At 45.1% G+C, this 15,814-nt stretch overlaps 1 protein-coding gene across 2 annotated transcripts in view; it reads right to left on the reverse strand.

Annotated features, from left to right (window-relative positions):
* Positions 1-265: 265 nt before the first annotated feature.
* Positions 266-15,814, reverse strand: part of LOC149871648 (actin, aortic smooth muscle-like) — a 38,505-nt gene continuing 22,956 nt past the window's right edge. For both annotated transcript variants that reach the window (XM_090032911.1, XM_090032912.1), the window contains 4 exons: positions 10,613-10,774; positions 9,799-9,990; positions 7,389-7,570; positions 266-2,070 (listed from right to left, as the gene is read on the reverse strand). In XM_090032911.1, coding sequence (XP_089889037.1) covers positions 1,927-2,070; positions 7,389-7,570; positions 9,799-9,990; positions 10,613-10,774 — 680 coding nt within the window. In that variant the 3' untranslated portion in view covers positions 266-1,926. The remainder of the gene's footprint in view (positions 2,071-7,388; positions 7,571-9,798; positions 9,991-10,612; positions 10,775-15,814) is intronic.

Below are 15,814 nucleotides of genomic sequence, written 5' to 3' on the forward strand. Positions count from 1 at the left end.
TCATACCTGCATTTGATACTTGTAGGCAACTTGAAATACAGTGCATTATGTCCTGCAGATAAATTGAAAGTTTACCATAAAGGGAAATGTAGATTTTTATAGAAATTGTGACAACTGTTCTCTTGGTTTAAGGTAAATATTCAGCTGGAATTTAACAAAGTCATTTTCATACCTTAATTAACTTAAAATTGAATTATGATCACTAGTTGGTATACGTTTAATAGATATACTGAGCACCATGGAATTAAGGTAACTCACATTAGCATTTCATGGATAATTACACTTTTATTGACCCATTACAAGTGCTGTTTGATAATATATTTGAAAGGGCAGCTATTTACCAAGTAATTATTTTTTGCTATAACAAGAACAGCAAAATTTCACTGTTTAAGAGAGAGACTTTTAAGCAAAATGAAGTGTAGTAGGTAATTTTAATCTGTTCCACATAAAACAAACGAAAACTACTGCAGTTTATCAATGCTCCTCACTGATAGCATGGGCAACTCCCAAACAGACATAAGCAAAATAAAAGATTCTTTGCAAATTCCACAAAAAAAAGACATTTGTACAAAAGGACCAATTAAATTTACTACATCTACTGCTAAGGACATGGACAAACAACCCAATTATTACTAGGTGCATCTTTACATGTGTATCTATACATGTGCTTTACTGCTGAGTTGACTAATTAGTTCCACAGTAAGGCATCACAGTCTACACATCCGTTGGAATTAGGGCATAGTAAATGAAGTCTGCCATAGGATAGTACTGTTCAGGACAAGTACTATCCTACAGCAGAGTAATTATGCACACTCATACACGTGTAGATTGTGACTGGGGCTGGCTAGGGCTTGAAGGTGCTACAGTGCAGGGGCTGCCTGCCACCTAGCCCCACACTGTAGCACCCTTGTGCCCCAGGCAGCCCCTCTGCTGCCTGACGCTGCCACTTGGAGCTCAGAGCTGACCCCCTGGGCCCCTCGCCAGCCCAGGATGCTCTTCCCCAGTTCAAACTGCTGCAATCCAAGGCGCACATGCAGATGCTGTGCCCAGGAGCAGCTGACTCTGGCACAAACTGTGCCAGTTAATTGCTACATGCTAATTGCACATGTAGATGTACCCAGTAAGAAGTAGACAACCAACTACTTCTCCCCCAAGCCAGCTGCCTGCAATAGGCATTGTTACAATGCCTGGCTGGGAATGAACATGGAGTCACTTTGCATTGAGCAAGGGGCTATTCTAAGATGAAACTGAGTATGGGAGTGGACATGGAACAGATACCATGTAGTAAATTTCCCACATAGTATAATTATTGTACATTTTTTCAAGCATATCCTTTCTACCCTACTAGGATTGAGAATGTGTTCAGTCCACTTTTAATATATAATACATTATACATCATGTTTCCATACCCCTTACTGTGGATAAAAATGACCTCTGTACAGCAAGTTACCAAACTCACATGTACTACTTAGGTCCTTTACCCCTGGCTTAAGTGGGACATAGATTGTCTGCTGGACCTCTGTATGGGAAGGATTTTCAGCCAGTTGAACTTGAGAAAAATCAATTTAATTTGTTTGGTTCAGATTCTCCATCTACTGATGGAGGGTAACAACACCAACATCAACATCACAGTACCCTTGATAGCTTTAACTCTTGAACATCCAGCTAATGCTCCAAGACCCAGGGAGGAAGAGTTCTATGCAAGTCTATGTCATTGCTCTTTATCTTGGGAGGCATATGACACTAAAATATTAAAAATCTTGTTTTAGCATTCCGAAATAGGATGCACTACACTAATCAGCTTGACAACCATTATTGCATTTTTAAAAGCAGTGGTAGAAAGCCTAATACACATATTTCATACAAAGGTGGCTGTGCCATGCAGAAACACCACTACTTCTTAGTGATGGTATATCATAAGCACACTCAGAAGCATTTGCGATGGACAATGGAGGGGCCAGCTTCTTCATATTCATCTTTGCTGATCCACATTTGCTGGAAGGTGGAGAGGGAAGCCAAGATTGAACCCCCAATCCAGACAGAATATTTACGTTCTGGTGGTGCAATCATCTAGAAGAAAAGTGGAAGACTTCTCAGTGAAAGAAAACAAGTAGTTGATATAATGATGTCTCCTCTCTGTGCAAACATATTAAATGAAATTCTGTTTCCTCTCTACATCAAGGGCAATTTTGCTGAGGTAATATCACCAATAGGTCATCTTCTCTGTCTGGCAGCTGAAGTCCTCAGAGATGCTCCAGTGTAGCTGAGAGCATGATTTGACTTATGACTATCTTATAGCTTTCGCCAAAAGGGAAGCCAATAGAGTGGCAGATGCTCAACTCTATTCTGAATCAGGCCCAAAGATGGTAAAGAAAGATGCAGTCACTTGCAGATAGCCATGAAATGTTGATCACTTGACCTACCCTGCAGTTAAACAAATGCTGATCAAGGGTTTATCACCTGGTTGTAGATGAACCACTTGCCACAAAGATACCTGGGTACCCCAGCCTATGATCCCTTTTTAAAATTCTTAGACTGCCATTTCACTAAGGTATGCTGTAAAGCCTTATCAGGTTCTTCACTGGGTCTCATCCATCCATAGTTAACTGACTTCCCTACATTTTAGGTTGATTCTTTGAAGTTCTGAACATCTCAGTCAATAAGAGGTAGCTGATGATGCTTAGCACCTCACAGGATCAGGCCCTGTAAACTCTTTTAGATCAAGATTTTCAGAATCAATGACTGAATCTGAGTGAATAATTTCAAATTAGGCCCCAGAGGAAGGGTGATTGGAATTTAGCATAACTGGGTTCAAACAGGAACTAAATAAATTCATAAATGATAGATTTATTCATAGCTATTGAACAGAATGGTTGGAGATGTGTCCTCTGAACCAATAATGGTGGATGTCAGGGAGTATAATGGATAGGGGATAAATCATTCTAGATCTATCTAGTTCAGTGCTCTCCCCTTATAGCTGCTGGAGACAAAATACTGGGCGAGATGGACCATTGGTCTGACCCAGTATGGTACTTCTTATGTTCTTAAATGATGCCTCTTTTAAGAATCTCAAGAAAAAACCCCCAAAACTGAGGCACCCAAACTCACCAACCTTTTTAAAAATCTTGATGCTCCTTGTTTATCAGACTTGAATCAGCAGCATATTAAATTAAACTGAAGTTAAATTGGTAGTAGGCTCTATTCTGTGGCGTTACCTGGAAGAATTTATTTTCATAGATTGTAAGGCCAGATGGGACCTAGGAAGATCATTCAGTCTATCTAAAAGGACTATTTAAATGGGAGCTTTGAGGCATCTCCTGTACATTTTTGCAAGGACTGCCATATCTATAGGGGCAAATTCATGTGGCTGCTTCCCGCCCCCTTGCACTGTATACCAGAGTCAGCTTTCCAAAAGTCATACAAACTGGCTTCAATTCTCCATAGCCCAAGATGCCTGGATTCTCTGAAAAGTCTGAGCCAGAACTAAGGTCAGACCATGCCGTTAGGGGGAGGGGAGAAAGAGGGGTGAGGCATGGCTGGAGGGGATTCCAGGGGAAGGCCATGATTAGGGAGCAGGCACAAGAAGGGTGAAGCCACTGGCCTGTCTTAGGGAAATCAAGTTGGACAACATCCGCAGAGCACTACTTAGTAGGAGTGCCAGAATAGGTCCCTTCTCTCAATGTCCCAGCAGCAAAAGCAGCCCCACAAAGTTGCTGGGTGCACACACACCATGCTGCCATTGCCAAAGTAACAACTGGAATATAGATCAACCCATGGCAATAGCAGCAGCTGGGAACTGTTTTTAAGTCTCCAAAGTAGGTAAGGTACACCAGCACTCAGTAGCACCTCCCCTTGCCAATGGTGGAAACCCTGCTTGCTGTTCCTAGCTGACCTGGGTGCAAAGTAGGGGGAGCTCCTGACTCGCTCCAGCCAGAGGCTGTGGTGAGCAGCTACGTGGGATGCCAGGCTCAATTGGGGAGAATAGTATGATGGCCAGTTCCCTCTTCCTGCCTCTGCTCTCACCTGGTTGTGCATGTGGGAGAGGCCATACAGGGAGAAGAAGGGTTGGCCACTGCTGCTGTCCTTTGCTGAGCCTGGTAGTCTGAACAGCTGTTCCTCACAACTGGAGCTCCCAGACCAGTTGGTGGGGGCGGGCAGCAGAGGCATCTGCACAATGAACAGGGGCAGGAGAGAGAGAGGCCCACCTTCTGCCCCAGGAATGGGGGGAGCCTTAGGAAGACTGTTCCTGCTCTGCTCCAACCATGGCTGTAGGGAGTGGCGACATGGGTGCTAGGGTGTGCTAGAGACAGTGGAAGCTGTGTGCAAGTTCCTCTTTCCTTTCATCTGCTCCCTACTTGTGCCTCCCTCATTCTAGCGTCCACCACCACCCGGGTCTCCAACTGTGCCTCACTCCAGTCCTCTCAAAGGTCAAAGGGGTGGTCAGTGGCAGCTGTCACGGTCCTTTTTTCTTAATCTGGGATCTGCCCACATAAAATTAGTTTGTTGTTGTCTAATAAATCCAGAGGCAAGGATGTGCATGAATGTAACAAAGAAATATCTGTGGCTTAACTTCTCTTCAGATTGTCTCCCTGAAGAGGCAATGTTGACCTAGTGAACAAGGTAGCAGACTTAGCCTGTGGCTACATATACACGTTCAAATGTTTTGAGATTTTCTCTTGGTAAAAAAACTTACCTGGAGACACATGAACAGATATTTGAATTCTGAACCTTTGAAGACAGTAAGGTTGCAATGCTGACACTGAGTAGCTAGGAGTTCCCCATGCACACATTTCAGCATGCTTTGCAGACTCTCTCAGTCTGCCTGGAAACAAATGGCAGTAGTACATGGGGCATGACTGGCTCATCCAGACTTCTCAGAGTCAGCCGATGTACAATGTGGGGATTGTGAAAGAGGCAGAGCAGTAGAGTCCAATGAGTGACAGGAGAAACTCTCCCAGGTTGTCCCCAAGTTATTTTCTTCCTAGAGTGGCCAATTTGATTCTGAGAGAAAAACCTTGAACATCTGTACACTCATGGTTTCTCCTAGGATATCAGTGACTTTTCCCAGGAGAAACTGGAGGTCTGTACATACCCAAAGCTGACACAGCAAAATTCACTGTCAGGGTAGTTCTTATGATTAGCATGGGAAGAGAGCCACACTATATTTAACATGAGTATACTCTTCCTGTTGCCCAGGCTATGCTTTTCAGGGCCAGCTCAGGCATCTCTACTTGACACTGCACTGTATGTCCTGTGCACTACTGTTGATAGACTTGGGTTGGCTAACCTGCTGTGTTATCTTGGGTAAATCATATCATTTTCATACACTTGTTTCTTCTTCCATTGTTTGCCTGGCTTGTTTACTTAGTAAACTCTCTGGGGCATTATGCATCCATAGAGTCTAATATGACAAAGCCATGGATTTCACTTAGGGACAGTTAAAAAAGAAATGAATTCAGATGCCTATAAGTCATATGTTAGGCATCTCAGTCCAACAAAACAAAATTCAAAATTCAGACATGGATACCCAGGTCCTCTGCACAGTGCATAAAGAGAGTTAGATGCATCAGAATGGTGATATAAAAAATCTGCACCCCGAGCAGAGTTGCCTAGTACAGACCAGCACAGAACATTGATCATACAAGTGTGTCTGAACTCCAGGCCCTCCTCATGTTGTATGTCTCTGAGTTAAGAGACATAAACTTTGATTTAAAGCTCACCACCCATTCCTCAGGACAAATGTATACAAGGTTAATTTGAAAGAACCAAGAATGTCAACACACACGTTTTTAAAATAAAAGGAAGTGGTATAGGTTGCTTACTAACCATTTATTATGTCACACTAGGTAGAGTACTTGCCCAGAAACTGTGAAACCTAGATTCTAGGACCTCCCCAAAAGAGAGCCACATCTACATCATCTACTTCCCAAGGGACAGCTCTAACAACTAACCTAACGACAAGGATGGCTTCAAATAGTTATCCTTGTTCTTACCTACTGAACTTGCACCACTGAATGGAAAGGAATGCATGATTCTTAGGGCCATAATGAAAGCAAGCTGTAATCCAATGATTAGGGCACTTAGTGAAAGACTGAATGAGTCCCATGTCACAAATACCTTAATAATTACTCCAATATCAGCTACCTTTGCAAATGCATACAAGCATTTCAATGTGGTTTACTACAGGATGTGAAGACTAGAGGTGAGGTTAGAAATTAAGTGTACCATGTTAATAACTGACCATAGCAAATCTATGTTTGCATTTAAAAATATTTACTTTTAAGCAGCAAAGAAAAGAGCCAATAAAATATATCTTTACTACTTCTACTACTACTACAAATAATAATAATAATAATAGTAAAATAAAAAAATGTTATTGAGTCTTTTTCTCACTGCTTAAATGTATATGTTCTAAAAATATACGTTAATTGTATGTTTGCTTTCCTTTATGTAATAATAATGATGGTAACAGTAATAATAATAATATTCTCCTGTAATTAATCTGTAAAATTTCTATTTTACACTCCACTGTACCACCACTACATTACGCAGCTGGAGGTGACAGTACAAGTCATGGAATACTATCATTTCCTCAATTTATCATAATTAAAGAAGCACCTGTATTAACTTTTTGTTGGTCCTTTGGAAAATTTCCTATTTTCACCGTGCTCAACAACTCTCAAAATAATTCTTGTTTTCTCTGTGGCACACCGATTGCACATCAAGATCACACAAACAAATACACAGTACACTACACAAGGCTACTGACTCAAGCCAGTGATGAAAGGATCTTTCTGCATAACTTGCAAAGTGTTGCATTCTCACTACTGATTTTCTATCATTATTAGTAGAGTAAATTTCCCTTTAGTGGGTAGCTTTTGAGCTCCACTGAAACTGCTTTCACCTGTCTCTAAAAATGTCTTCATGTCCAAATTTCATGCCTCTATCTACCCTCAGTGACTTCTTGGCTGCACTTGTTCTTTGGTTTTGCAGCTACATTCTCTTACTTCTTTGGCTGTTCCTTCAGTGTCTTTTTTATTATTATTATTACTTTTTTCTCCTCTCTTAACTTAGTTTCCAAAAGAACCCCATTGGCTTTTGTCCTTGTCTCCCTTTACATCTTCTTTAGATGACCTGATCCACTCACATAGCTTCAACTACTACTTTTTAAGTCAACAACTGACAAGACCCTTTCTCAATCCTATTTTGAGATTGCCCGAGGTCACATAAAGCCTACAACAAAGCCAGGTAGAGAATCCAGTTTTGCTATTTCCAAGTCTTCCATTCTAAAGGATGTTTGCTTACGAACATTTATGTTGGGTGTATACAGTCTGGTTTTTTTAACAAAAGAATGGTGAAAAAAAATCGGTACAAAATATTAAAATTACCTTAATTTTCATAGTACTTGGAGCCAAAGCTGTGATCTCTTTTTGCATGCGATCACCAATACCAGGGTACATTGTGGTCCCCCCCGAGAGGACATTATTAGCATAGAGATCCTTACGGATGTCAATATCACATTTCATAATGCTGTTGTAAGTGGTTTCATGAACACCTGCAGATTCCATTCCTGTTTGGAAATAACATTTGCACACATCATTGTTGATTTTGTTAAACAAAATAATGAACTCTTTTTCTTTATCATCAAAATGAATGGGAGACTTGGAAAGATCACACTCAATGATCCTGATAATATTCCAGGAACAAGCTACGCAGTGCTAGGAAGAAGGTGGATTATACAGTTAAGTGCTATTTCTCCCCTTCCATGTCTTCTTGTGAGGTAGGATTACAATTGCACACCTAACACATACTTGAAAAAAGTGATTCTCTCCTACTGTGCTCTGGGTATTTAGACAACCTCAAGTCTTTATTTAGCAAATAGAAAAGCATGAAATGAGATATTCTTCTATCCTATAACATAGTATTTTGGAATTAGCTAGGTCACTCCTAAATCCATTTGGCTAATTTGATTCTTACAAACTAGTTAGAATAACAGGGTGAAAGGTGAGTAGAGTCATTTATGGGAATATACATTTCCCACAAAAGAGCTAACCACATGAAGGACCAGAAATACAGTTAGCACATTGTCATGTTTCATGGGGAGCTAACAAATCCTGACTGGGGCAGGGTGTCAACTGTACACAGAGCTGAAGGCAAACTATTTGAAACTAATGATATTTGGTTTTATATTCTACTGCTTCCTGAGTCATAAATTATAGCAGGAGTGGCCAACCCACAGCACGTGCCACAAGTGGCACAGGCAGGCTTTGTGTGTGACATGCAGCAGATTGGGGAGGGAGCAAAAAGCAGAGCAATAGATTGGGCAGGAGAAGGGGAAAGGAGTGGCACTCAAAAAGGTTGTGGGGCTTACCTTGTGGCACACCTGCCGAAAAGTTTTCTCCTGCCCCCAGATTAGAGGAACTGGTTGTTAAAGCAGGGGCAGAATCTGGATGAGAACTTTCATGAATTATGAGATAACTGTCTCTCTTACATGCTGAGTACAGTTATAGACTAAGTGCAGGCATTCAGGAAGGTTAGACTGTGTTAAAAATGACCGCCCAAACTAATGTAAATTGGGATGTGGGGGCTAGTGGGAGAGTTGGGGGAATCAGGGGCAAGCAGGCTTGGGGGAGACTGAGGGTTTGCAGGGGCATTGGGAGACAGGAAGCACCCACAGGGGGGTGGGGGGAAGGTGAGGTCTGCAGGAACAATAAGGGATATGGAAATCAGGGAGTATCCACAGCAAAGATTGGGGGAGACCCAGGGGGGCAAGCGGTATTCACAGGAAGGATGGGAGGTCAGGAAGAATCCACAAGGGAACAGGGGACAGGCAAGGTCTGTGGGATCTGAAAGGGCTTGGGGGGACCAGGGAGGCTTACATGGTCTACGGTGGAGCATGGGAGGGGGGGAACCATGGGTTATTTTTAGTCCCCCAACCCTCCACAGCAAACCTACGCTCCCATCCCTCCCACCAATACTTACCTTCCTCAACTCCCAGCAGTGGCAAATGCTGATAAAACCAGCACTAAAGCAGCTTGCAGGATGGGGGTTCAGGGGCAGAGGGGGACTGGCTGGTCCACTGGGTGGGGTGGGGGGTGAGGGGCAGCAGAGCTATAAAATATTCTGGTGCCAGGGGCTGGTAGGAAAAATGCAGCCCCAGGGCCGGAGCTGGCAGCTGGGTTTTCCAACCTCGGGCTACACAAGTAAGTATAGAGAAGTTCCATTACCAGCCTAACCTAGACCAATTAAGTTTGAGTGTACATTGATCCAGGTCTATCATAGAACAGGTACCACCATTTTTAGATTGATCTGTGTGCACAGAACTTCTGTACTGTTAAGAGTTTAGATTGATTTCCAATCAATGAGACTACGTGCAAAGTCCTCACCCGAGCAAGTTAAGTTAAACTGGCTGGCCATTTTTAACCCAATCTAACCCCTCCCCCCGCCCCCCAGCTCCCCCAAATGTCTGCACTTAGCCATAATTATCAGCCAATCTAAACTGGAAGAAGTATCTTCTGAGGGAAGTGCAAATACTAGTTTGTTAGCTTTGATCTGACTCTAGTGAAGTCACTATTTCCAAATCCTATTGCTTTCTAAACTGACAGGCAGCACCCAGATGATAAATCTAATGTCTTTAAAGAGCAATTAGCCTGAATGTTAGCCTCAGCTCCTGACAAAGCTGCAGGTTCTCAATACATTTCAAAACATGATTCTATGTCTTAAAAATCTCAAGGTTTACACTAAACAAAGTCTTCTTTTCAAATTTAGTCAGAAACTGAAAGCACAGGCATGGCCCACCTATGAAGGATGGCTGGAAGAGAGTTTCTGGGCATCGGAATCGTTCGTTGCCAATGGTGATGACTTGCCCATCAGGAAGTTCATAGCTCTTCTCGAGAGAGGAAGAAGAAGCAGCTGTTGCCATTTCATTCTCAAAATCCAAAGCCACATAGCAAAGTTTCTCTTTTATGTCTCGCACAATCTCACGTTCCGCTACAGACATCCAACAATAAGTTATATCAATATACAATTTGACAGCTGAGATGCACACTGGATAGACCTTGTCATGCACAGTTATGTATACACCTGCAGGCAATGTGGTCACAAATTTGTGATTTAGGATCTTTAGGTAAGTGTCAGAACTCCTGATCTTTAGTCATTGTTCTGACACTGACCACTAAGTGGACTCAATAAGCCACCTAACTTTTCCATACCCACGTTTTCCCACCTGTAAAGTTAGTATGATGTTACAACACATCCTTCGTAGCAACACTGGGCAAATTAAATCATGTTTGCAACAAGCCTTTGCAAGCTCTGATGTAATTAGCCATAACAGCAGCCATAACACAAGCCATACATTAGTTCCTCTTGAGAATATGATGATTGTGATTATACATGGAACTTCTTTTTGATTTGCATTTCCTCTGCCTGCTCAGCCTGCATTGCATGGACATCACAGGTCTTAGAAAACAAAGAGGTCCATAAGCTTACTTCATCCACAGCTCAGCTACCCAACTAAAGCAGGCTTCCTGCAATGCACGCTCTGATGAATACATGCAGTTCAACAAGACACACAATAAAGTCAATGAATACCCGTAGAAAAGAAGCTTATTACCAGTGGTGACAAAAGAATAGCCTCTCTCCGTGAGGATTTTCATGAGGTAATCAGTGAGGTCTCTGCCTGCTAGGTCCAACCTCATGATGGCATGGGGTAAAGCATACCCCTCATAGATGGGAACATTGTGTGTGACACCATCCCCAGAGTCCAGAACTATTCCTGGAAAAGAAAAAAGAAAGGAAATGCTAGAATCCCATTAGCCCCCAAATATTCTCCATATTCTACAATGAAAGCTACAATGAAAAAGGGCTAGTTAAGAGACACTCATATGACCAGGCCTTTTGTCTTTATTATATAGTTGGAACTCTGCTTGTGCCAGGTAGGAATTACTAGCATAAATAAGAACCATTGCCTTTGGCAAACACATGAAGCATTCTGCAATCGCACTATATTGTTCTCTCTGAACAGATGCTAATGATAATGATCTTACATTCATACAGAGCTTTTCATCTCAGAGGATCTCAAACACATTATGGACTTAAAATATTATATGAACTATACACAGAGATCATCCCATTCACCATTAAAATACAGCTACCTCTAAGTAGAAATATGGCATCTGGTTAAAACTGTACACAGCTGTACTGCATACCACTTTTGATTTAAAAAAAATGAAGCATTATCTTTTTTGTTCAGGAGCAAATAGACGTTTCTAGTGGTAAAAACAGACTTATACAATTGAGTTCTTTAAAAGACCAGACTATTTGCCACAAACATTAGTTTCTGTAAATGGGTGATATTGCTATGACCCCAAAAGTGGAGGGGAGGAAACGCCTTTAAGCACAAAGGGGAAGGGAAAGGGTATCTTTACCTGCTGCAGAGACTTTAAAAAGTTCCCAGAGGCTCCCGCAGCATGGCTTGCTCACACCAGTGCAGGCAGAGGAGGCTGGGAGCAGGGGGTGCAGCCACCCACATGCAGTGGGTTGCTTTTCCCGCACCTCCCTTTGGGACATCCTGGATCTACCCCTAGCTAATCCTAATACTCTCTTAACTGTAGACTAAGTTACATACTGATAAGAACCTACCACTTCTTTTTCCTTTTTTTTTTAATTTCGTGTCTCAGTTCAGATCAGCCAATTGGTTCCAAATTCTGTCAACTGAGCAGAACTCAATCATGCAAGTCTGTGTGGTGCTAGCATCAGCAAGTATCCTACTTCCCAGACTTGCAATCCCCCCACCATAAATTGTGTAGCCAAAATCCTCACATTTGAAAGCATATGTAGACTCTCACAGGGGTCAGCCTGCCCACAGTGAAAAGGACAAGGCTTCTCCATTTAACTACACCAGATGTGGTCAAAACTTGGCCTGTGGGTCGCATCCAGCCTGCGAGGCCATTCTATCCAGCTCACGGGGCCCCTAACAAATTTAGAAAATTTATATTTATCTGCCCTTAGTTCCTGTAAAAAATGAGGACCCAGGGGAAGCCCTGGCAGGCTCCTGCAACAGTAGGGCCCACCCAGCCCCGCTCCCCCATGCTGCTGACCATGCAGCTACCCCAGGCAGACACTCAGGTAAGTGGGGGGAGGGCAGGGAAGGACCCTGGGCAGGGAAGGAGCCCACGGAAAAGTGGCCTGGGGAAAAGCTGAGCGCAGGTGGGGTGAAAGCGGCCCCTCCCCTGCCCTGTGGCCAGTGCCCTGTACTGCAGCCACTCTCAGCCTGCCTGGCACTGCCTGTACCTGCTCAGGACAATCCCGTCTGGGCTGTGAGTGGCTGCAGCAGGGGGTGGGCTAGTGGCTGCTTTTCCCCAGGTGCAGCTTTTCCCTGGGCTCCTTCCCAGCACAGACCCCACAGCCTGCAAGCAGCTGCAACGCAGAGTGCCGGCCACAGGGCGGGGGAGGGGCCACTTCCCCCTCAGCACCAGCCTGCCCCCACTGCCAGCCTGGGCCCCACACTGGCTCTGTGGCCCCCTGGCTTGCTGCTCCAGGCAGTGTTTGCCACTGCTGCCTCTGGGCTGCCCAGCACGCGAGCTCCAGGCAGGTAGCAGCAGCAAACACTGCCCAGTGCAGCAAGTGCGGGGGCTGCAGCTGCTGCCACCATGCACAGCCCCAGTGGGTGAACCCAAAGCCGGTGTGGGGCCCAGGCTGGCAGCAGGGGCACGTTACAAGCTGGTGGTGAGTGCGGGGGAAAAGCAGCCACTTCCCGCCCCATGGCCAGTGCCCTGCACTGCAGCTGCTCACAGCCCACATGGGGATGCCTGTACCTGCTCAGGACAGCCCCACATGGGCTGCAAGCAGCTGCAGCAGGGAGCACTGGCCATGGGGCAGGCAAGGGGCTGCTTTCCCTCCGCACTCAGCACGAGCTCCTTCCCTGCCAGGGAGCAGGAGATTGGGGCTGCACACTACCTTCTATCTATACCGCGGGGCTGGGGGTGGCACTGGGAGTGAGCAGATGTGGGAGCCAGAGAGAGTTTGGGGCCAACACTGGTGTCCCAAGGCCAGTGCCAATGGGGCCCAGAGCAGGGCGGCAGGAGCGCTGGGTCCCAGCCAGCAGGGTCTCTATGGAGCCGGGCTAGCTTCCCACCTCCCTGCTGGTGCAGACCAGTCCAGCTTCACAGACCCCTGCCAGCCTGTGCCCTGCTTTGGGCCCCACCAATACTGGCCCTGGGACATTGGTCCCACGATGGTGACCAGGGGGCAGGGCTCCTGTCAAAGGGTTGGGCTACCCATGCAGCCCTCAACAGCTTGCCAAAACTGAGTAAGCAGCCCCCAACCCGAAATAATTGCCCACCACTGAACTACACTAAGTTATTCAAGGGTGAAAAGAAGGGTATCTCCTCTACCAGATAAGTAAAACTACCTGATATCTCCCCTGTCAGGTCAGGACCTACTACAAGGATAGATTAGTACAACCCATTAAAATAAGATACACAGTAGTGCCCATTGAGCACAGTCCCCCTCAGCACTGACTTTTTCAAGTCACGGTGAGCCACTAACACTGCATACATTTCAATTTGTTTTTCATTCCCACAGCTGGATTGTATCTTTCTTTTCCATTTATAATGAATCCTGTACCTTCATCAGCCTTAAATGTCTGGCAAACACTAACAAACAAGGCCCAACATGTTCAGCCAGAATCTCTCTGTCACCCCTTCTCTCATTCTATTGCATGTGATTAGCATTGCCCCACCCTCCATGAGATGAAGCCAGACCAAGTTGCTGTATGTCTCATTTGCATATAAATGTTTGGAGCATCATACCAAGACTTGTGACAAGAACACCCATTTCCAGTCATGAGTCGGGGGCTAATTAGCACATTGATCCTTTATGGGGGTTATCTGAAGTATACACACATATTGAGCAGTGCTGAGCTGTGAGTTCACCATGTCTTAAAATGCTATTGACTCTGCTAGGGCCCAGCCTAATGAGCTATGTGACAGCCAGGGACATGAGTATCCCTGGAGGGACTTTGAAAGATCCCAGGGGCTATGTTGGGGGTGGGAATACTACCACCCTGTGCCACTGCCTCACAGGAGCAGGGCCATACAGATGCTGCACTACCACCACTCCACCATGTCCCCACTCCACATTTGGCCAATTGCCACCCCCCACCAACACTCTACTTCCGGCCACTTGCTGCCACTCCCCCCGCTGGGGTACACTTACTAAAAAGGGGGCATTGAGGGTACACTTACCTTAAAAGGTTGAAAACCCCTGTGGTAAATCATGAGGCTTTTGACTTTGGATTAACACCATGAAGAGAGGGTGTAATGAGGACAACATGGGGAAAGAGAATGATGAAAACATTGGGCTAAGAACTAAGGAAGGAAACAGAGGGATTGTAGGCAGCTGTGGGGTGGAATGAGAGGGAGTGTAGGGAACAGAAGTGGTTTTGTGTGATTGTAATGTTTCAATATGGCAATGGGCACATGGGTGCATGGGCACACCGGAGCACTGTGTGGTTATTATAATAAGGATGATGATGGCATGACCGTAGATTTGTGTTTTTGGACAGTCAAGTGAATCAGATAGATAGATAGATAGATATTTTTCAAACAAAAGTGTTTTTCTATACATAAGTGAGTGCCAAAGTGCTACTTAAAAGTTTGTTTATATAGTACCTGTGCTAAAATTTGCAGCAGTTTCAAAAAAGGTAAAAATGCATCAATTCTGGGTGAATTAAGATTCTATGGATACTATAGGCAATCCTCAATTTATGACTTTTTGAGTTATGATGAATGGAACTTACAATGTTTATAAATTGACACCCTGTTTCAAAGTTCCAATGTGGGTTTCAACTTTACGATGCTCAATACAGCTTTTTCCAGCTGGTAAGTCTGTTCTGGTGGATGGGGAAAGGGAGGGTGAGCAGGAAGGGAAGGGGCATGGGGATGCAGATCAAGGCCCCCCTGGCCTTGAGGGGGGCAGGGTTGGGACAGCAGCTGGGGCAAGCGCTGCCCAGCTGGAATGGGGTGAGTGCAGGATGGAGCCATGGGGGTGGCTTCTGCTGCTGTGTACTGCTCGTCTGGCAGCTGCTTGTCTGGTGGCTTATCCTGTGGCTCCTGCCACTGCTCCTACCACTTGTCTGGATGGGGATGGAGGGCATGAAGGAGTGCATGTGCCCCTGGATCTACATGGGGAGGGGTGAGGCAGGCAGGGCCAGGGCTGCACTGGACTGCACTCTGGGTGGGAGGTGGCAGCACTGGGAGAGGGGGCAATGGGGGGGCTATGGTGAATTTTCAGGTGGCCAAAGCCCCCTCATAATACCCACTCCACTGCCTTCCCAGATGAGCAATGCACAGCAGCGGGAGCCGCCCCTCCTCCCCTGGATGAGGTGTGGCTCCATCTCGTGCCTGCCCCTCCCCAGCTGGGCAGTGCCCCAGCCCCTGTCCCAGCTCTGCCCCGTTCCCTTCCTCACTGCAGGGGGCCTTGATGTGCCCCCTCTGTGCCCCTTCTCTGACCCCCTCCCCTTCCACCACAGCAAACTTACCAGCTGGATGCAGCTTTATCAAGCATTGTAAAGTAACCAATCCCCCATTTATAACATTATTCCTCTGGGAAAATTGGTTCCGAGTTATGATGTTTCAACTTAAGATGCAGTTTTCAGGAACCAATTGTATCATAAGTACAAGGACTGCCTGCATATACAAATTGCTGCAGCAGTAAATGTGTTTATTTCAAGGTCATTTTATTTCAAATTTGCCCCTCACTTCGATGTGCTCAGGGACAGCAGAGTCTGACAGTAAGGGAGAGAGGGAAGGGG

This window comes from Crocodylus siamensis, chromosome 2 (genome assembly GCF_052110815.1).
Source record: "Crocodylus siamensis isolate JL-2025a chromosome 2, ASM5211081v1, whole genome shotgun sequence".
Classification (NCBI taxonomy): domain Eukaryota; kingdom Metazoa; phylum Chordata; order Crocodylia; family Crocodylidae; genus Crocodylus; species Crocodylus siamensis.